We start from the raw sequence: 22,441 nt of genomic DNA on the forward strand, positions 1-22,441 counted from the left end.
GAACCGAGCTCCAGACAATAATCATGTTGGATAATACCAAACACCATTGATCTGTTGTGATTTGTTGCCAGTTTTGAAGAAGGAACTGAAGGCACCCTCCTACAGGCGTCTGGTATTCGGAGGATAGCCAAAGTGAGTCACTGTTTGGAGACAGTGGCAGAGGTGAGAGGGGAAGCTGTTTTACATCTCCCTCTGATCTTATTTCCTCTATAGGATCCTTTGCAGAATCCTCTGTAAGACTATGTATGTGGCTGACTCTTATTATAGGATGAGGATGTTTCAGCTGAAGGATGTTTAGAGGCTGGCTTGTATTGCGGCCTACGAAAGGCACCGCGAGAGGTGGGAGGAGGAAGCGCTCCCACAGATTTCTCCACCTCGTCGTCCTTCTTCATTTTCTCTACACCATGGTCTACTTGAGGGCCAATCATTATCAAAAGGCACATTTAGGATTGTTTGTTGCACCTCTTGTTTGAAGCCAGAAATGCACAGCCACACGTCACCGTAAGATGACACTAGCACTGATACCTCTGTCTGTAGTATCGGCCGAATCTAAGGCACAGCATATAGAGCTATTAGAAAGGAGCTGTCCCAAATCAACAATTTCTTGCCCGCTTTTCCTTTGCTCCTCTGGAAGGTACTGGAGTAACTGCTTCCTTTTGCCCTAGTGGGCTCTATCGTACCTTGCCAGGAGTTCCTACTTGTTGGCAATAGACCAGTAGTTTGCTGCCTGAGGCGTCAATGAGTTTACTCTCCTTATCAGGAGGTGGAGCACCTTGGGAGTTAACTCTCTTCCTGGCATAAATCACTACGAAAGGGCCTGGTGGAATCTGACTCCTGATGTATTAACCCGAGCATAGCCGGGTCTTGAAAAATTTCATCTGCATGCCTTAACATTCCCTTATCATAGGGAGTTATTGAGTTGTTTTATGTAAGGCACTTAGTGTTCCGAAGAGTAAATCACCCTCTATAAGATCCTTATGAAGAGGCACCTGATGGTAAGTTGCTGCCCTCCCCACTCATTCTTGAAAGGAAGTAGTGCTGTCAGGTGGTGAAGGTGTAGCTGGATAAGCCTCTATATCTGTATTTGTATAGGTATCTACTTCATACTGACACCAAGGGTCTATGTCAGTGTGTAAGTGCTCCATGCCACCTCCTGTATGTTGTGTATCATGGAGGGAATAAGGTGAGCCTTGTGGTGAAATTTCCAGGAGGTCAATGAAAGAATGTTGCAGAGACAGAAAATATGGAGGTGGTGGGTGGTATAGTGACTGGTCGAGGAGATGTAGGGAGAGGTGGCTGATCCTCTTCTATGTCCTTATCCTTTCTCCTTTGTTAGATTGGAGGTGTAGGTTGTTCTAGAGCCTCCTCAAACATACGTTGTTGCTTGGAAGGGATGGTGATAACAGATCGTACAAACACCCTCCCGGTTTATGAAGTTGTGACTGCTTGCCTTAGAGATGTTATTTCATTTTATGTAGAATTGGCTCCAGTAGTGATTTCGATTCCACGGATGTCCTCGACTTGAGTTTTTTTGGTGCTGAAGCGAATTAATTTTTCGGTGCTGAAGTTCTTAGAGAACAGGAAGGTAGTCTTTTCAGTGCTGAAAGAGTTGGTGCAGAATAAGAGGTGGAAGATTTCAGCGCCAGAACAAATGGCGTTGGGCTCAGGGTAGAAGCAGATGCTTTAGGCTGAGGTTTCGGTGCCGAGCCCTAGGGCAGAGCATCCAAAAAAGCCTTTTGATGCCTGCCATGGCTAGAATGCAGTGGCGGTTAGATACCATTTGCTTCCTTAGTGGTGTTTTTTTTGGGGGGGCAGAGAAGGGGGTGATTCACTCATATTTTGTTGACCCCATATCCTGCATTTTCAGTGTCACTTTGGCTTGTGAGTCAGAGTTCTGGATGGGAAATGCCTCCTCCTCGGCAGCAGGGGCCTCCTAGATCCCTTGCTGTGTGTCCAACATAGTGTCCTGGATACCGAAAATGTCAGGCCTCCCCTCCATTTCCTACCTTTCCATTTTGCTGCAAGGAGCTCTTCTGTCATGCAGAGCCTTCTCCGATCTGAAGGACTGACAGGCCCCACAATCTTCTTCCCTATGCTCCAGCGACAAACAGAGGTTACAGGCATGATGTTGGTCGGTCTGAGGAAATTTGGAGCAACACTTCAGACAGAAACAAAAAGGTGTCCGTTTCATCAGTCTTTCATTCTCCGAAGTGTAGAATGGGGAAAATGGCCATCCTACAAGTGCAGCCCTGAGGTCCTGGATCGAAAGATTTTAAATGGAACAAAGGGTTCTCAATCCTGGAGCTCAATGGGACAAAGAAAACACGATTGGAAACAATTCCAACAGGGTTGGATAAGGTTTCCCGAACGGGAGAGACTTATTACTGCCTCAAACCGGAGATCCGAGGAAACACAAACGCAACTTACAGTGGAACAAACAATCTGAAGACGGAGTCCGGGACCATGGGCATTACCAGCAAGAGGAGGAGTAACTCTACCTTGTGACTCTAAAGACTTTTAGAACAAAAACAACTTGCAACCTTCTGGACCCAACACTAGATGGCGGAAGTATGCAGAGCATGAGTATCTACAGTCACTTATGCCATTAAACATACATTTCTTACATTTAAGAGACACAATAAGATTTTCTTATATTATTGCTCTTTTCTCACTCAACACCCGCCCCCAACAAAATAAACATTATGATCTTTATTAACTACTTTAACATTTTTTATACTTATTGAAAAAGATCATGCTTGATGAAAAAGTTAAGACCTGGAAACAGAAAATTGCATTAAACGATGAATATGGCCAAGGCCAACGATCTCCTCTACATTGCCAACCCGGCCAAAAGCGGCCCGCGTCTTTTACAGATCCTGGACCTCTTCTCAGAGGCCTCAAGCCTAACTTTAAATGCCCGCAAATCTTTGCTGGTTCCTCTGCACCCCTCAAGGGACTGTATTGAATGGCAACACAACATTCCCATCCGTCGAAATAGTTTCAAATACCTGGGAGTGTACATCGCCCTTATTCCAGAACTAGCATGGGAACTTAATGTCACACCACTTACTACAAGAATCAAGGACGATGTCCAACATTGGCAAACCCTACCCCTCAATCTACTTGGAAGAAAAGCACTCTATAAAATAATGATCCTCCTTAGACTCCTTTACTTATTGCAGAACTTCCCATACCCAATCCCCAAGAAATGGTTCAAAGAAACGGACTTGGTGGCGCGCCAATTCCTGTGGAGCGGCACCCATCCTAGACTGGCACTTGCTACTTGCCAAAGAGACGTCCACGACGGAGGGTTGGGAATGTCTAATATCTACTATTACCACCTTGCGATGCATTTGCTCGTAATCAATGACTGGGTAGGAGGTGGCTGGACAGACCCCGGCATACCGATTGGAGCTTCACACATTGGGCTACCCTGGGGTCTTTGATGCTCTGTATGGTTGCCCGATTCCCCGGGTCGTCCCAGACGTGACTAAGGTGATCTTGCTAGGGTGTCGCGCAGCCCAGAAAGTGTCAGGCTGGTGGGGTCGTCTCACTCTGCACACCCCGCTATGGCACGGAAAACTGCTTGTGGAGGTCGTGGGATTGGAAGGATTCCAGAGGTGGGACAACATAGGAATCTCCACACTGGGAGATGTCTGGGTGGGGGGGGGAGAAATCACATGAGCTTCAGGGACTCTTCTCACTAAACAAGACACAGTTCCACAAATACCTGCAGCTTCGCCATGCTTTGCTAGTGCACGCACGGGCGGGAGAACACATTACCGAGTACAGTCCTACGGAGGCGAAGGTACTAATGGGGAGCCTGGGTAAGGGCGGTATCTCCCAGATTTACCGTTCACTGATGGCCAACACTGCATGTTCCCTCGAGGGGCTTCGCCATAGATGGGAGGACTGGGTGGGGCCTGTGGAGGAAGGGGACTGGAGGGAGGCGCTGTTGGCCCCTCGGACCCTAACGATGGCTACTCGATTCCATTTACTTCAAACCCTCTATCTGCACTCTTCCACACGGTATGGGCATGCCCAGTTATAGAGATTTATTGGAGGGCGGTCACGAGAGAGGCCTCCAGGGTCCTGCAAGAGGACGTAGAGGTGGCCCCACTACCACTTTTATTGGGGGTCATGGGAGAAGCGGGATTGAGGAGAGCGGACCGGAGTTTCCTGGGAGTGGCGTGCCTGGTGGCTAAGAGAGACATTATGGTGGATTGGAAAGCCGGAGCAGCACCGGCACTGAGTAAATGGAGACCAGGAGTGGATTGGTGTGCACAGCGTGAGAGGCTGGTGTATGAGGCCAGGGGGTGCCCAAACAAGTATGATAAGGTGTGGGGGAAGTGGGATGCCATGACGTGCACCTAGCTTGTAGGAAGCAGCGCAACTGGAGGAGTGGTGCCGTCACCAAAGGAGATGATGGGAAGATTCCTCTCTCCCCTTTTCCCTACCTCCTCTATCCTCCCTTAAGAGGCTGAGTTCAGGTCGCTCACTATTATCTCGGCGTTTAGATTATTGCTTACAGAGTTCTGACCGGGACCGGGGAATGACCGCACCAGTTGGTGTCATGTTATTTGTATATGTATTATTATTTCATTGTTTCTTGTAAAAGCAATAAAAATGTATTTATAAAAAAAAAATAAGTTGTCGGGCGTGGTTCCCTACAGAACAAACAAGATGGATAATTATCACATAAATTACTTTAGCTCAAATCTGATTATATATTCTCCAGTTATCCATACTAAAAAAAGATAATAAAAATTAAGCAAACTATGGACAGCAGGATTATGCGACTAGTACTGCTAGATCTAAAAAAAAAAAAAGCAATCCAGAGACAACACAGTACATAAAAATTGCTTCTATGCTCTCTACTACTGATAGATCTCAAAACATTAAGCAATGTGAAAACACAGAATGTGCAAAAATTACTGACAAAAGACCAGACAGAAGTTATGTATACTGTTACATCAGTTTTAAGATTTATGAGTAGGTGACAGATGCGATCTAATCTGCAAGTTAAATGATGTGATCAGGAAATAACACGAATCCCTTCTCTGAGCTGCACAAGTGTTTAACCTGGCTCACACTGAATTGTATTGCGTATCAAAGACACCCTATTCAGTTAAGGCAAGGGAGAAGTACAAGATGGCCCCTACTAGACATTGCCCTTTTTGCAGGGTGATCCCCAAACTTTTTGCCTTTTTCCTCCTATTTTGTTTTAACCTGTTTTGCTGGTTCATTGTCTTTGGACACTTTATCACTGCTAACCAGTGCTAAATTGCAAGTGTTCCCTGTGTAAATTGTATTGGTGATTGTGGTTTAACCATGGTTGGTATATTTGATTTACTAGTAAATCCCTAGTAAAGTGCACCATGTGTGCCCAGGGCCTGTAAATCAAATGCTACTAGTGGCCTGCAGCACAGATTGTGCCACTGACATGAGAAGCCTGTGAACATGCCTTAGACCTGCCCTTGCAGTGTCTGTGTGTGCAGTTTTAAACTGCCAATTTGACCTAGCAAGTATACCCACTCGCCAGGCCCAAACCTTCCCTTTTACTACATGTAAGGCACCCTTAAAGTGGGACCTAGGTAGCCCCACAGGCAGGGTGCAGTGTATTTAAAAGGGAGGCCATGTACTGGCGTGTTTTACATGTCCTGTTAATGAAATACTCTCAAATTCACTATTGTAAGGCCTATCTCTCCCATAAGTTAACATGGGGATTGCCTTTAAATATCTTAAGTGCAATTTCCAATTGGGAGCAGATAGAGGTGTGGAGTTTGGGGTCCGTGGACGCAAAATTTAAAAATATATATTTTTTGGTAGAGTTGGTTTTTAAATTGTCTGTTTGAAAACGCCACTTTTAGAATGTGGGCATTTTCTTGCTTAACCCTTCTGTGCCTCTGCCTGCCTGTGGAATCCACATCAGGGTCAGACTGACAGTTGGGCTGTTTGTGAATTCTCGCTATACCGTGAAGCAAAGGGAGCTGAGGTGTAGCCTGCATATCCTGATGAGTCTCCCGGACTAGAGTGGGGAGGGAAGAGCTGACACCTGTATCTGAAAGGGCTGTGCCTTTCCTCACACAATGCAGTTTCCGATCCTCTGGAGTGTGTCTGAGGCCAGGCCTGGGCAAGTCAGGATCTTCTGAACAACAGAGACTTTCCTCTGAAGTTTGCCTACTTCAAAGGCCAGAACTGGTTTAAGTAGTGGACCCAAATCCCCAGACTTTTATAACACTTCGGGATCAAGGGGAACCTTTGCCAAGGAGAAGTGTTAAAGAGCTGGAGGAGGCCTACTGCCCCCCTTTGCTGTGTGTTCTTTGTTGGGTTGGCCTGCAGTTGCTGCTTCTGCCTTAAAGAGGGCAAAGACTGGACTTTGCTGTGTATCCTGCTTGTGAAGTTTCACCAAGGGCTTGGAGTAGAGCTTGCCTCCTGTTGGAAGTCTCAGGGATTTCAAAGATTTCAGCTTCATCTGCCTATAGCACTGTGAACTGTGTGTTTTATGCTGCACCAGAAGAAAAAACAAGGTGATGCTGTCAACGACGTTGCTGACTGCACTGTGACCTGCCAATGCCACATGGAGCTGTGGCCCACATCACACCACAACCCGGGTCTCACAGATGCAGCCAAATGACGCCATCATCGAGCAGCTGCTTGCACGGTGACCTGTAGGCCTGCACTCCACATCGCCGCCTTGCTCACACCGCAGTCTTGGCATACCCGACAACGACACTCCACGTTGACACCGACGCTGCTGCCTGCACCTTGGCCTGAGAGCACCGCTTGTGAGGTACACAATGCACCGTCCCACACTGCAGCCCTGGTCCTTCGATACCAGCACCATCGACTCCAGCATCGTCAACAGACACCCCTGTCTGCACCGCAACCCGTGGGCGCCGCACAGAGCCCAGCCCATGTCGTACCACTGCCTTGGGCCTACCGATGACAGCGCTTCAGGTACTATGACGCCACTGCCTGCACCGTGACCTAAAAAAGCTGCATGTCGCACCGCCCCACTTCACACCGCAACCCTGGTCTCACCTACGCCGCAGGACGCCGTCATCAAGCAGCTGCCTGCACCGTGACCTGTGGGCACTGCACAAAGCATCGTCCCTCTTCACCCTGCAGCCCCAACGCCATAAATGCCAATGCTCCTGACGATGCCGTGGCCGGCCTGAACTGTTGGATTTGTTGTTCACAACGCCGTGATGGTCCCAGGCAGAGCTATCGACTTCAAACAACTGTACTTTTAAGTAACTCTTGCAAAATTCATATCTTGATTACTGTATGCTGGATTTTTCTCATTTTGGTCTTGTTTTACATAGATAAATATTGGCTATTTTTCTAAAACTGGTGTGGCATTATTTTGCAGTGTTTTCATTGTATTACTGTGTGTTATGTGCAAATGCTTTACACATTGCTTCTGAGATAAGCCTGACTGCTTGTACCAAGCTACCAACGGGGTGAGCTCGGGTTATTTGAGCTGGGTATCTCCCTTATCCTGACTAGAGTGTGGGTCCCTACTTGGCCAGGGTGGAAACTGACTGCCAACTAGAGACCCCATTTCTAACAGCCCTTATTAAGGCCAAGGTTTCCAAGAAAGAATTGCCAAATAGGGGAGTTTCTAAAATTTACAACATCCTCTTGGTTAATACAATTGATTAGGAGGGCTGAGAGAAAAGTGTATGATGGATTTAAGTACAATCGAGCACACAGTGATTGGGATGAAGACCTCATTGTTGTTATATTGTCCAATTTGAGGTGTATTCAACTACAGCTCTCTAGTAGCGTTTAAAGTCAAAGGTTTAAGTCATTTGCCATGGACTGTTTGGAGACACTATATACAATGTCATAATGCACAAGGTGCATTCTGTCGTACCTTTTGGAAATGCACTACATTTTTGGAGGCAGTATATTTAGAAATTGCAATGGTCCAGGGGTAGCAATTTCATCAGATCCATACATGGGTATGGCAGGGAGGAAGGGTGATACAGATCTAGCAAATTATCAGGTGGCACTGTACATGATGGCTCTGAAGCTGTAATAGAGGATGTAGTGCAAGAATAGGGGTGCTTTATGGTCCGGCCCTGGAGCCTGTAGAAGGGGAAGTATTGGTGTATAAATATGAAACAGTAAATCTATGAAGGATGTGACTATCCCAATAAACAGGAGAATATATGGATGCAGTGGAGATATGCCTGATTCCTATTCCTGATTCAGAGGATGTAGCAAGACTGATTTTAAGGTATTGCTGGGGAGCTGCTGTTGGAATTTTCCTACATTTGAGGAGATGTGATTGCAAATGTTGTTCATACCTTCTTTGACATTATAGGTCTGTGTTTCATGCACCTACATTAAGCCAGGCGAGGGGAGTGGAATTAACTGCCTTCTATGGATTGAATTTTCCTATTCATTAAATACCAAACAAAATGTTTACAAACAAAAAAAAAACAATGGCAACATAGTGCACATGCCCAAAACGAGTGAGCCCCAATATCCAACAAACAAACATTTGTTAACACAGGTAACCAGCAACACAGTAAATGTAGCCCAACTTGACCGATCCAAGGAAAGCACAATGTTTGATACTATTTAGTACAAGACAAAAAAGCTTAAGTATTCTGGATTGCATGTTTATTGACTTTCCTCTCCACAGAGGATGTACAGGGCCCGAGAAAATATACAGGTACATTTCTTGCTTGCGCACCAAACACACCCAAAAAACGAATAACAAAGACAGCCTTCTGTGTGAACAAGGAGCATTCAACTTCAATATTATTTCTGCTGAAATGATATTCAAAAATGAAATTGGTCTTCAGTGTGCAAAATTTGACTTCTGTTTGGTTCATTAATTCAGAAGAGTATCAGGTGAGAAAGAAATGAAGCAAGTTCAAGACTCGGGACGAAACTTTATATTAATCTACATAATTTTTAACAATGTTCAGTTCAACTCAGTGCACGCTGCAGCACAGAGACAGGTACCTTACAAATCTTACTCAATGTCCTGACTATAGATGAAGATTACTTCTCCCTCCTACAATTAGTGGACCTCTCAGCTACTTTCGACACAGTAGACCATCTCAACCCCACATCTCAAATAGGATTCACTGGTTCTCTTCCCAGTTTTCCAACCAACACCATTTCAATCACATGAGCACCTCCAGGTCACAGAAAATCCTGATCACTTCTGGAGTTTGTCACGGTTCCCCTGGTTATTAGTAATTTGCAACTTGTCCTTGCGCCACCTGGAGTTCTGTTTACTGATAAAAATCACAATTCATCTATATTCCTATGAAACAGGTGTATTTAAAGGTTTCCTCTGATCAAGACATCCAAAGTCTCAAACACTGCTTCCACTTCTTACTACCTGTATGTCCATCACCTATCTGAAGCTTAATCCTACAAAAACTGAATTACTACTGTTCATCAAGAACAACGAGCAATAATTTGTTCAAACTTAGCCCAACAACATGAACCTGAATGGATTTGAACCCGGATTTTCACACAATGACAAATCACTTGGTACCAATCTCACCCTCAAAGAACACTCTGCCAAGAAAGCTAAGGCAGCCCTTTAGAAGCTCTATCTAACAAAGAAAATTAAATATTTTCTCCCAAAAAGTATCTTCAAAACTGCTGCTTAAGCCCTCATGCTTTCATGTTTGGATGACGTCAATACCATGATGCACAGTCTCCCACAATTCACAATGCCTCTCCTCCAGCTTTCGTGCAGAATCACACCTCACGAAGAGCCTGAAAACGTATGACCACATCAATACCTGTGTTGGAAATCCATTGACTTCCCTTGCCATCTTCACAACTAGCAGCATAATCTACAAAGCAATTAAGTCCAACACCCACACCTATCGTGCAGACAAGCTCACTATCTCTGGTGGCTCCCTACACAATGGGAGACAGGACCTATCAGACTGGATACAAAAGAAGAAAAAAACAAGGCAACAGGTCTTCTCCATCTATGCACCCAGGATCTGGAACAATAGCCCCAAATATCCATCAGGACAGCCCCAAACCTTGGTTCAAACTTTAGAAACAGCTGAACACAGACATTTAAAGAACACTGTATCATGATGCAAAAATAGACAACTTTTGCTCTTTAAAGCAAGCTATCTCTTGTACAACACACTGACTGAGTCCTTGCGTTAGGTCTAAAAGTGTGCTCTACTGCCTTTTTTGCTACAATCACGCTACGTAAACACCACAACCATGCATACAGAGGATTTGGTAAGTTATATAATGCATGTCGAAACAGCACATAAGTAAGAACCTCAATCAACAGGGTGAAAATAGGTTGCCTCCTTTTTACCTCAGCAGCAAAGGCAACACAATCTCCTCTTTGTTTTGTGCAGGCCACTGGTACAATATTGTAGTAAGCCTTATTAAGTCCAATCTATCTGCTTAAAAGGTGGAAATAGCTCTACAAGAACTTGTTAACAAATTCAGCAATAGAAGGGAATACAACCTTCTGAACTGAGCTACGCAATTACTACACAATGGGATACTGAGAGACAATGCAGTACTCTGTACTGTAGTTTTCTCTCCCACAAATCTCAAATATTTTCTTTAGTGGAGGGCTATTGGGGTTTCAAAAATATACATCCTGAAGGTCCATTGCACAAATCATATTTTGTCTTAGATGCGGAATGAGTTGATGAAGGGCAAGCATACTAAAACATCCTTTTTAATGTATTTGTTTGTGAACTGTAGGTTTAAAATGATCTAAATTCTTTCCGAGTTCCTTTCATTTGCACCAGCTAATACCAGAGTATATGCCTAGACCGCTTTGCCTCTGTGGAGCCAGGCCTATTGCATCTTTTTAAGAAAGAGGTCAGAAGTTTCTTTCCTCATCATTGAGATCTGGTGTTTGATTATGGTTTTGAAGGAACTGGCGGTGGAATAGCCTTGAAATGTACAAAGTAATCATGAGACACAATATTTAGCACCCGTTTGTCTCTTGTGATTGCCGTCCACTCTTCTGGATATAAGAAACTGCTCCTCTCAATGTAGTGGGTTACCAGGGCTGGGGATTAGGCGGTCATTGTCTGCCTCCCCGAATAATGTCTTCTTCTATGGGTTGCTGGTTTTGAGGTAGTCTTGGTTTTGGATGAGCACCTTGGTGCCTCTGACCCTGTGGATATTATTGTTGTGGCTGAAAGGGCCACCAAGGAGACTGAACTCTGCACTGGAAGAAATATGCTATCTTTAGCTTTACATTGCTGTTTAAAAAACTTTTCTTTCAACCCACTGCCTTGAGGGTCACACTGCTTCATCTTTCATTTTGACCATTTTGCCATTGGTATAATAAGCAAACAGAGTTGACACTGACAAGGCAGCTTTAAAATCCCCAGCTGAGCTTCCAACCTCAATGTGACAAGTCTAAGCCATGAGAATCTGCTGATTGCAATTCCGTGGCAATAGGCAATGGTGGTTAATTCAGCAGAATTAATAGCGGTGCTGATCACCTAGTTGGCAACTAGAGAACTCTCAAAAGTTTTTTTTAGGTCTTCTTGCAGATGTTTTGGCAAGTCATCCATAAAAGACCTCATGCTGTCCATTACTTTTCTATGGTACTTGCAAAGAGATAGTTCCACTGGCACCCCTCAGATGTGTTGCAGCTGTTCTGCAGACTTTTCTACCAGTAACATTCCACCTCTTAATTTTGCTGTCTGGCGGCACAGTCGTTTCTGGCACCAAGATGTGTTTCTTACTGATGTGACAACAATCAAGTCTGGTTTAAGATCAGACTTTAGGAATTATTTATCCAGTCGTGGAGCATTATAGGAGAAGTGAAGTCACAGCTTCCACCACTGTACGTGAAGACTGTTTTTTCTGTTATGCCGCAGAGACCAGTGATCAGAGGAAGGAAAGTCTTAAGAGCTGTTCTTTGTTGTAACATATCCAGGATTACTGAAACTGTATGATGCAGTGTTTTAGGAGGTATGCAGAGTTTCAAAGCTCCTCGGTCTAAGACCTCATGAAATGTTGTCTGTAATTTACAGAAGTCAAACAAGAAGGAGAAGCTGCCGGAAACACAGGACTGTAAAAGGCATGAGAATCTTTCATATCGGAATACAGAGATCTAGACACTGTTGGAAATGTGAGTCTTCTAGTACTTTCTGGAATGTGATAATTAGCCCTTAAAGCAGACAGCAGATGAGAAGACGATCGATGAACACTACACTGGATATGCAGATGTGGTTCTGGACGCCATGTTTGGAGGAGACGAATGCAAATGCTGCAAGGGCTCTTGAATGGGATACTGAAATTGAATGATGGGTCTCAAAGGCCTTACAGGCAGAGCGAGAGGCCACAATGTGAGTGGCATTGATAAGGCTTGAGATAAGCTAGTTAGGTTCTCTGTCATTCTTCTTTTCTTTGGTATTGGACAAAGAGAAGGTGTGGAGAACCTTGAGAGGGGGTGTTACTAAGGTGAAATAAGTCTTGGTGGAGAAATGTTGATAAGGCAACTGAAAATGCAGGAGCCAGGCACATAATCATAGATACAAATGTGTCCTTCTTAATGTCGATGGATGAGCAGGTGGAGGTGTACGCAACATTGCCAGTGGCCAATGCTAAGCTTCACAGTATATGGGTGGCTCTTCTGAGAGTACATACAACAACTGATTGCATTCTCTACTCCACCAAACACCCTCTTTGGAATAGTCTTTGTTATGTGGCTGGTACCACTGTGCTGTTTTCCTTATGATAACATCAGACACATTACTGGGATCTCCGACTGTCAACATTCGACTCAGATTGATATTAGATTAATATAAGGTCTCCCTTTTGTGTTCTGCTTGTACACTGAAAACCCAACCTTTGTAGCAATGTCATATTTACATATCCTGATTGGATTAGTATTATTTTCCATTACTTTGTATTATCTTAAGTTATATTTTCTTATGTTGACTCTTATGGGTTTATGAGAAGGGATTCCTGCCATCTTCCTCTTCTCCTTGTCTGATCTCGTGTCTTGGAGAATTCCTCTGAGTCTTATGCCCCATATGTCCCTTAACGTCTTCTTCAATATTTTCTGACATACATAACACTTCATCATAGACGGTGAAACCTTGTGCAGGTTCTTCCTTCCATAAGGAGGACACTTCTCAAACAGAGAAGGCTTTCTGGCGGGAAAATATTTACAGATGTATGACAAAAATCAGTTCCCTCAGGAGATGTATGTAAAAACATTGGGTAAAAGTGAAAAAATGCAAAGATTATTTAAATTTAAGTAAAAAACACAGGTGTGAGACCTCACAAGTGCTTAGAGAGCCTACTCACATGAGTCAGAAAGAAGAACTGAATGTGAGGTAACTGCCAGTAAACTGCATCTTGGGTAGAGGAAGCTCCTGGGATCTTAGACATGATACATTTTTTGCAGCTTTCAGTGTAGGCCTATTAAAATGCATTTGTTCATTCATGATATACATTTTCAAACCCTTTTGTATTTGCGAAGCTGCAATGCAGACTTGAAATAGGTATTTCTTCAATATTAAAAGCTACATTTAGAAAATAAATAATCTTAATATACCCCTAATGAGGGCTTGTTGCAGAGTGAACACATGAGCATAATTATTCAAGCAATCATGACTTTTGAAGATCCAATGATGCACAACCTGACTTACACTTAACGCTAGTTATGCTGTTCTGCAAAATCATATATCTTATTGGGCAAAAGGTTTAGAGGCCTTCTGAGCTGAGAAAAGCCCCATGGCAAGCCTACCCTGCCACAAACCTAGGTATAGTCCTAGGCAAGTTGGCTTTGGCTGATTAACTCATCTCAGTTTCTGCATTCTGCTTTGGCGTGCAGAGAATGCTTCGTACAGTTTTTAGCTGCTTCCCCTTTGAGTCAGGCAAAACTGTAACTCATGCTTTCGTCACTAGCTGTCTGGATAACAATGCTCTGTATGTTCACATGACTAAAAGATTCCACAGTTCAAACTAGAGCTGCAAGGCTGGTCCCCAAGCTCCCTTTGTAAGCCTTGGATTCTTCCTAGCCCAAGACCCTCCACTGCCTCCCAGCTCAGAAAAGGGCCATTTTCAAACTTCTCTGCTTCTTTGCCAAGCTCACAGGGCACCCCCACAATGTCACAAGGTGCATATTTAATAGAATATCTTTCCTGCCCACTCAGCTTCTTTGCTCATGCCTTCAGCGCTTAGCCACTGTTACTTGTAATTGTCTCTCCAGATCGGGAAGTTGATCTTTTCTTATCTGGCGGCCACAAACAAACTAAAACCCACTTGATCCGAGCTGGCATAGCTCCTTTCCCCTTTTAAAAAGAAGCTGCCTATTCTTAAGCTGTCATCAGGCATCCATATCCCTACGCTCACCTTTTAGGATGAGAGAGTGAACTACAAATTCAGTTAACTTAACATTGTCCAGCATATATAAATGGGATGACATCAGAGGATCTACCACCAGTGGTCCTAGAAATCATGGTTTAGTTACCTAATGACTGAGTGAAAGTCAGAACTAGTAGACAGTGCATGCCTAATTGTTTTCTTGTTCCTTGAAAAGCAGGCAGGACTAAATTGGGAAGCTACTTTACTATCTGGCAGTATCGAAGGACAGGACAGTCAACAATAGGAGTAGCCTTGTTGGAAGAATGCAAGAAGGGAGGACATGTGTCAATATTCAATGTAGAGAGGGGGAGCAGGTGCTTCCACATCCAGTGCCTTTGTTAAGCACAAAAGAAATCACAGAAATGACTTAATCTTAAAAAAAAAAAACAATAGGCACTGACACATTCTTGACAAATGCTGAATTTTGCAGAGGGAAATATCCATTATTTGTGGTTGATGCACGATTGTCAATGACCATGTCCCAACTGCAATTAGTGAAACAACCCATCAGGCCTATATTGAGACTGAGCTTCAGAGTTCACTGTAAAAGGGGAACAGCTTGATACCAACCAGAGCATTCAGTAAGCAATTTTAGTTCCTTAAAGATATGCTTAACTGAAGATTTTCTTTGGCCACGGCCAACACAACACCCAGCAGAAAAGAATGCTATATGCTAATGTGGTACCACTGTTGTACTTTCCCCATCAGTCTTTCTTACCCATCTCTCTCTGTTCCACTACTTCCTCTGTGACCACAAGACAGTAGTTACGGTAATGTGATAAAAGCTGGCCCCATGTTAAGAGAGAAAAACATCCTCATTAGAGCTTCACAAGTTTAAACCGTAGTACAACACTGTGCGTAAACAGCAAGATTTCCCTAAATACATATGGAATACTCATTTACAATGTCTACAAGTGTAGTCTTTCCAAAAATAACAGAGTCAGAGGAATTCTGTGTGTTTTGGAGAAAATGGGGTGTTTATGTCTTTATTTTTAATAGCATTTGTTAATTTTGTGCAATTCTGGACTCTGTGGACAGAGGAAAGGTTTACAGTGGTCTTTGTGCCAAGGTGTGTGGACAAAAGAGTAATTGAGAAAATGCAACTCTAAAGCTGCTGGATATGTCTAGATGGGAAAGCATTTTTTTAACATGAGTACTAACATTTAATTCTTACGATTAAAAACCTCAAGCCATATCCTCAACTGAACTATTGTGCTGAACCCCACGCCCAGCACTCAATACTTCCTTTTTATTACAACAAAGATGCAATATTCGCAAACTAAAACATGAACTTAAAATGGAGGTCACTGAATTATAACAAATATGTGAGAAGATGAAATGTTGGGATAATAAGCCTGGTATGCAGGAGAGAAGAACCATCTGGAAACAACTGTAAAAGGTAAGGACATTTTAAACGATGCCCTCGCAAAATGTGTCTTTGGGTGGGCAGAAATACAGTTACGTTTTCATTTTGAGAGCTGGGTGCATTCTTTTTAGTATTTCGTACAATTACAAGACATTTGCTAGGAAAATTACATTTACTGCTTCATGTGTTACATATGGCACAGATACAAATCTACAGAAATTGTAATATAAGAATCCTTTGGATTTGATGAAGTGGGTGGATACAATACTCAAGATTGCACTATAGAACGGATCATACATTTGTCAAAATCAATATCATAAAGTGATCTAGAAATTTAGCAAAATAATTGAAAGCCCCACAATAACAATACATTTGGTGGTAAAAATGGTCATGTGATTGTATAAGGAGTCTAAACAATTGATGGGTGAGGGGTATTAAAACACTAATTCTGTGGCTTATTTAGATCTACAGTTGCATCCGTGAATAAGCACAGAGTAGGAGAGAAGTTTACAATTACTCTAAATTGGATGGAAAGATATCAAGATTTGGAAATTCATGGAAAATGAGCATGTGAAAACAATTAGCTGAAGGTATGCCTATACCTAGATGAACATATTTTAATTAGTGCACTGATAAAGGAAAACATTACATTAATGCTTACCTTTTCCTGAACGTCTATTCAGTTGCTACACAAAGTACAAGCTTTCAAATCTTTTGAATGATTACAAAGGATGCAGAAAGGAGTGCATTTCGGGCGCGGCTTGGCCTCTAAGCACGATGGCCGCCACAGCGTGTCGCTCTGCTCAGCATCGGGCTTTTTTTAAAATTAATTTATCCTGCTAGGGTGACGTGAATAAATCGAATTTCAACCCTGGGGCCCCTTGCGGACCTGTGAGCTGCTGGAGGACGTCTGCGGCTGGCTGTATCCTGTGGGGGCGCGGCTGGCCACCTCGACCCGCCGGGCCAGGCCTCTGTCTGGGCGCAGGCTGCGGGGCCTGGGGGCTCGGCATTGTTGGCGGGCCTTCGGGGGTGCGGTGCGGTTGGAGCTGCTGACCCTGAAGATTGGGGGAGAGCGTAGTGCTTTCCCCTCTCGGGACTAGATCGGTGGCTGATTTGGGCCGCGACCCTTTGGAGGCCAGCGCGCCGGGGGGCCCCGCGGCCTGGGCCTGCCGGATTGTCTGGGCTGCCGGGGCCTGGCCCGCCCTGGCCTTTGGTGGGCCTGTTGGTGTTCCAGGCTTGGCGGGCCGGCTCTTTCGAGAGCGGGCCGGTCTGGCCACCATTGGACTGAATGCCGGTCAGGCGCTCTCCTGTGAGACAGGCAGAGAAGGTGCGCGGCAGGGGCCGCCATTGCGGATCCGGAGTCTGGCGGGCTTGGGGCCGCAGGGGGTTCTCCCTTGGGCCAGACTGCAGTGTGTGATTTTCGGCGGCTGGGTCGGGACGGGGGAGACATACGCTGGCCGTGGGCAACGGTGCACGCCTCAGACACTACTTACACCTGCTGCTGATATTCTGCATGAGACTGCGCGGTCTTATTGAGTGCGGTGCCTGGGCGAGGGCCCACCTGGATTGTGGAGCTGGGTGGCTCTGAGGAACTGGTCCATTCTTTGCTCCCAACGAGTCACTGAGGTGGTGAGTCGCTTGGAAGGACACGGCGCAGATCGGCAGAGATATCTGGAGTGTCTGGGATGGACGCTCTCAATGATTAATATTGATAATAAAATCCTGGCTAAGATGATTGCGACATGGTTGCAGCCGCTGCTGCCGAAGTTGGTACTGCCGGACCAGTCTGGGTTTGTGCCAGGTAGACCCACGTCTCACAATTTGCGCACGTATTTTGCGATTGCGAGTACGACTGATGCTGAGGGTGATGCTGTGGCAGTGTTTCTGGATGCTACTAAGGCCTTCGACTCTCTAGCATGGGAGTATATGTTTGCGCTGCTTGCAAGAGTGGGCATGAGTGTGCGTTTTTGTACAACTGATCAGTGGAACAGCTCTGACCCCTCAAGGTTTGCTCGGGGGACCCGCCATGGGGGCCTTCTTTCCCCGCTGCTCTTTGTGATAGCGATGGAGCCACTCGAGGCGTATCTGCGGCAACATCATAATTAGAGGGGGCTGCCGTTTCGACAGCGGCCCATTTTGCTGTCATTGTATGCTGATGATATTGTGCTGAATGTGCACGAGCCACAGAGAAATCTGGACGTGCTCCTCGATGAGATTGTACGATTTGGTGCTTTCTCCGGTATTACAATCAATTGGTGTAAGTCGGTGGTGCTGCCCCTCTGGGGGGGGGGGGGGGGGGGGGGGGAGGGGGGAGAATTTGTCTCCTGGAATCCGATCGGATGGGCGGATGGTCCCGTGAGTTATTTGGGAGTTTGGCTCAGCCGTGACATCAAGACACTCTGGATTGCTAACTACGGCAAGGCGATAGCATGGTTGGAGGACAGGACGGAGGCGTTGCGCTCGTTGCCGCTCTCACTTATGGGGCACATTGCGATTTTGAAAATGGTGGTGCTGCCTACATTTCTATACCTGTTCATGAATCTGCCTCTTATTCTTACTGCAAGTTTTTTGCGCTGCCTTCGGTCTGCTCTGATACGACTGGTTTGGGCAGGCGGGTAGCCCAGGATTTCCTGGGAGACACTGATGCTACCCTTTGAGTTGGGTGGGCTTGCCGCCCCTGACTTGGAGCTTTATTATTACTGCGCTCAGGCCCATTTTGCATATTACTGATTGCATCCTGTGCGGTATTTACCACAACTGGCGGCTAAAAGCGATGCGGTGTGGCCAGATTGCCTGTCCAGAGTGTTTGGGGCCCTTCCTCATCACAGGGTGTGTGGCGTGAGTACGGTGCAGCGCACTATCAGGGCATGGATCGCGGTACTGCGACGGTCTGGTGTGGGTGCGCCGTTTGCTCCCTCAATGTCGGTACTGGATGTCGCGGATGAAGGGATGTTCAGAAATGCGGGAATACGCAACTTCCTCCGAGAGTCGGATCTTTCTGAGCTGGGGAATTGGTTTGCGGAAGGTCGCTTTGTCTCTTCGGAGACTGTGGTGGGGGGAGGGTTGCGATACCGCGTTGCAAAGGCTGTATGTGCTGCGTGGACCTGTGGGGACTGTCGCAATTACTGGATGGAGGTAATGACTATGGTTGAGGAGATAACTGGGTTACAGCTGCCCTTCTCCCCTAAACTTGCTTTACTAGGATATGTCGAAGAGGTGCCGACGGCTCACAGGCAATTGGTGGGCCTATTGCTGTTGCTTGCGAAATGCAGGGTTCCGATGTGCTGGGGCCGTGGACGGACTCCCCCTGGATCTGATTGGTTGCATGATGTCTCATTCTGCCATGAACAATTGATGATTTTCTGGGAGCTGACCCCTGGGGTGCCCGGCCATGGGATATCTGGGGGCCGCTGCGTACGTATCTGGAATCCCTGTAGTAGAGCCACGCGGATATGTGCTGATGGGCCACGTGTGGGATGGTTTGGATACTGTCGACTTCACATGCATCATGGCTGTTACATGTGATTTGGTTACTGCCCTGCCCTTCCTTCTTTTTCCCCCCGTTTGTATTTCTTTCTACCTGCAGTTGGTTATGGATGTTTTTGGGCCTATGGATGTGCATTTTTGTTCCCCTTATCTTCGGATTTTTGATCCTTGAATTCTTCCTCTTCTATGGAGAGGTCCTGGTCAAGCCGGCTGGATGACGTAGTGCTCGTGTCCCTGCTACAATGAACTTTTATGCAGGTGGCGCGGTTTGGACCTTTCACCCGTTGATGTGGGACTTTATACTGTTTTCAATTCTGTACGCACCGTCCTAATGGGCTTTTTTGTTGTTTGTTCTATGTTTTCTGAATATCACAAATACATTTATTTAAAAAATAATAATAATAAAGGAGTGCATTTCAAGTGCAGTTAAGAAGATCACTATGTGTTTCCCGATTGTCAGCTTAGTTCGGAACATGGCAGTGCAGAGTTCCCTCTCAAGTACAGGTAAGTTCTGAAGGGCAAAGGCAAGTTCAAAAGTGAGCCTACAAAAAATGTGTGTTACTACTGAGAACACACATTTAAAGCTACGAAACAGACTGCAGTCTTTTTTATACGCTGATGATAGTTATAAAACAGGTAGGAGTCAGAAGGATAAACGGGACCAGTGCTTCACTGGTGTTGGGTAGTTAGCAAAGTTTACAATACATTTGTTATTGTGATGGCACAATAGAGGTGAACTTACAATCAGAGCACACTTATCATTTGTGGCCTACTCTCATACATGGAGGTTCCATACATGTTTTCTACATGAAGTTCAGCTTTAAATTTCAAGAAAGAATGAGGCGCTCCAACTTACTGTGTAATCTGGACCTCCCAGCTCCTTAATCCGCACCTCCCAGTGCCCTTTTTCTCTGAGAAGTTTATTAATTTCGTCATTCAAATCACGAATCCTGAATTCACCTAAACCAGCTATGGGTCAAAAACAAAAAAGTTAGGGAACTGCTCATAAACACTCAAAACCTTTAAACCCACAGAAGATTAAAAACCTACCATTTTGAATCTGTGCAACCTTTTTGGAAATTTCACCAATAATCTGATTAAAAACAGAAAATGGAGAGATTATCAGAATTCATCACAACATTTTTAATAGATACATTTTCAACAAATATGTTTTAGAGGAGAACCATTATTTGCAATGTGTAAATACATTAAGGAGATGCACACAAACATGGCCTGGTGCCATACAAATAAAACAAAAACACTTTTCCTATAATACACAGGACTTTCAGCAGCAGATTTCAATTTCTCATAGGACTGTTTCTTCTTGCTCAGATGGTTGAGGAGGTCTGGAAATTCACCCCTTTTTTAAACCAGTAAACTGACAACAGGATCATATGAAATGCAGATAAAGTTAGACAAAAAATATGTAGGCATGCAACACATGAAACCTGCCTTAAACTTTTACAATGCCTAAAACAAGAGTCCTGCATCACATTTAAAAAATCTTGCATTATAAAACAACTCCGCAATTAAGGGTCAGGAATGCCCTAAGACTGATCACAGATACGATCTTCCCAGAGTGCCAGGATTAGATAAAAGCAAGAGGTCGAGGTAGATCCCAGATTCCCCAAACAGCATGAAGATTTGCAGTTCTAGTCTTGCCCGGTGGTATCCTTTGTCATATCGCTGAAGGAAGAAGATAATTAGTTAGCTTTGCAGTACAAAGCTGAAAAGAACAACTTTTTCAAGTTCCTTTCTCTCCGAATCTTGAACCTGCGAAGCTGTGCTCTTCTCCCTTTTGGGTCTGTAGGAAAATGGCTCCCTGTTGCAGTTACCCCCAACTTTTTGCCTGATATTGATGCTGACTTGACTGAGAAGTGTGCTGGGACCCTGCTAACCAGGCCCCAGCACCAGTGTTCTTTAACTAAAAATGTGCCATTGTTTCCACAATTGGCACACCCCTGACACACAGATAAGTCCCTTGTAAAAGGTACCAGTGGTACCAAGGGCCCTATGACTAGGGAAGATCCCTAAGGGCTGCAGCATATGTTGTGCCACCCTAAGGGACCCCTCACCTAACATGCACACTGCCATTGTAAATTGTGTGTTGGTGGGGAGAAAAAGACAAAGTTGACATGGCATCCCTCTGAGGATGCCATGCCCACAAAATACTGCCTGTGGCATAGGTAAGTCACCCCTCTAGCAGGCCTTACAGCCCCAAGGCAGGGTGCACTATATCACAGGTGAGGGCATAGTTGCATGAGCAATATGCCCCTACAGTGTCTAAGTCTATTCTTAGACATTGTAAGTACAGTGTGGCCATATTAAGTATATGGTCTGGGAGTTTGTCAAAAACAAACTCCACAGCTCCATAATGGCTACACTGAATACTGGGAAGTTTGGTAACAAACTTCTCAGAATAATAAACCCACACTGATGCCAGTGTTGGATTTATTAAAAAATGCACACAGAAGGCATCTAAGAGATGTCCCCTGTATTTTACCCAATCCTTCAGTGCAGGACTGACTGGTCTGTGCCAGCCTGCTTCTGAGAGACGAGTTTCTGACCCCCTGGGGTGAGAGCCTTTGTGCTCTCTGAGGATAGAAACAAAAGCCTGCTCTGGGTGGAGGTGCTTAACACCTCCCCCCTGCAGGAACTGTAACACCTAGCAGGGAGCCTCAAAGGCTCCGGCTTCGTGTTATAATGCCCCAGGGCACTCCAGCTAATGGAGATGCCCGCCCCCTGGACACAGCCCCCACTTTTGGCGGCAAGTCCAGGGGAGATAATGAGAAAAACAAGGAGGTGTCACCCACCAGTCAGGACAGCCCCTAAGGTGTCCTGAGCTGAGGTGACCCCTGCCTTTAGAAATCCTCCATCTTGGTTTTGGAGGATTCCCCCAATAGGATTAGGGATGTGCCCCCCTCCCCACAAGGAGGAGGCACAAAGAGGGTGTAGCCACCCTCAAGGACAGTAGCCATTGGCTACTGCCCTCCCAGATCTAAACACACCCCTAAATTCAGTATTTAGGGGCTCCCCAGAACCCAGGAAATCAGACTCCTGCAACCTGAAGAAAGAAGAAGGACTGCTGAGCCTGCAGAGAAGGAGGAAGACGACAACTGATTTGGCCCCAGCCCTACCAGCCTGTCTCCAACTTTGAAAACCTGCTCCAGCTAAACATCCGACAGGGACCAGCCACCTCTGAAGCCCCAGAGGACTGCCCTGGAC

At 45.2% G+C, this 22,441-nt stretch overlaps 1 protein-coding gene across 1 annotated transcript in view; it reads right to left on the reverse strand.

Annotated features, from left to right (window-relative positions):
• Window positions 1-22,441, reverse strand: part of ISY1 (ISY1 splicing factor homolog) — a 195,148-nt gene that overhangs the window by 130,428 nt on the left and 42,279 nt on the right. The window contains exons 5-6 of the mRNA XM_069206637.1: window positions 20,267-20,309; window positions 20,073-20,185 (exon numbers count right to left, since the gene is read on the reverse strand). Coding sequence (XP_069062738.1) covers window positions 20,073-20,185; window positions 20,267-20,309 — 156 coding nt within the window. The remainder of the gene's footprint in view (window positions 1-20,072; window positions 20,186-20,266; window positions 20,310-22,441) is intronic.

Source organism: Pleurodeles waltl, chromosome 9 (genome assembly GCF_031143425.1).
Source record: "Pleurodeles waltl isolate 20211129_DDA chromosome 9, aPleWal1.hap1.20221129, whole genome shotgun sequence".
NCBI lineage: Eukaryota > Metazoa > Chordata > Amphibia > Caudata > Salamandridae > Pleurodeles > Pleurodeles waltl.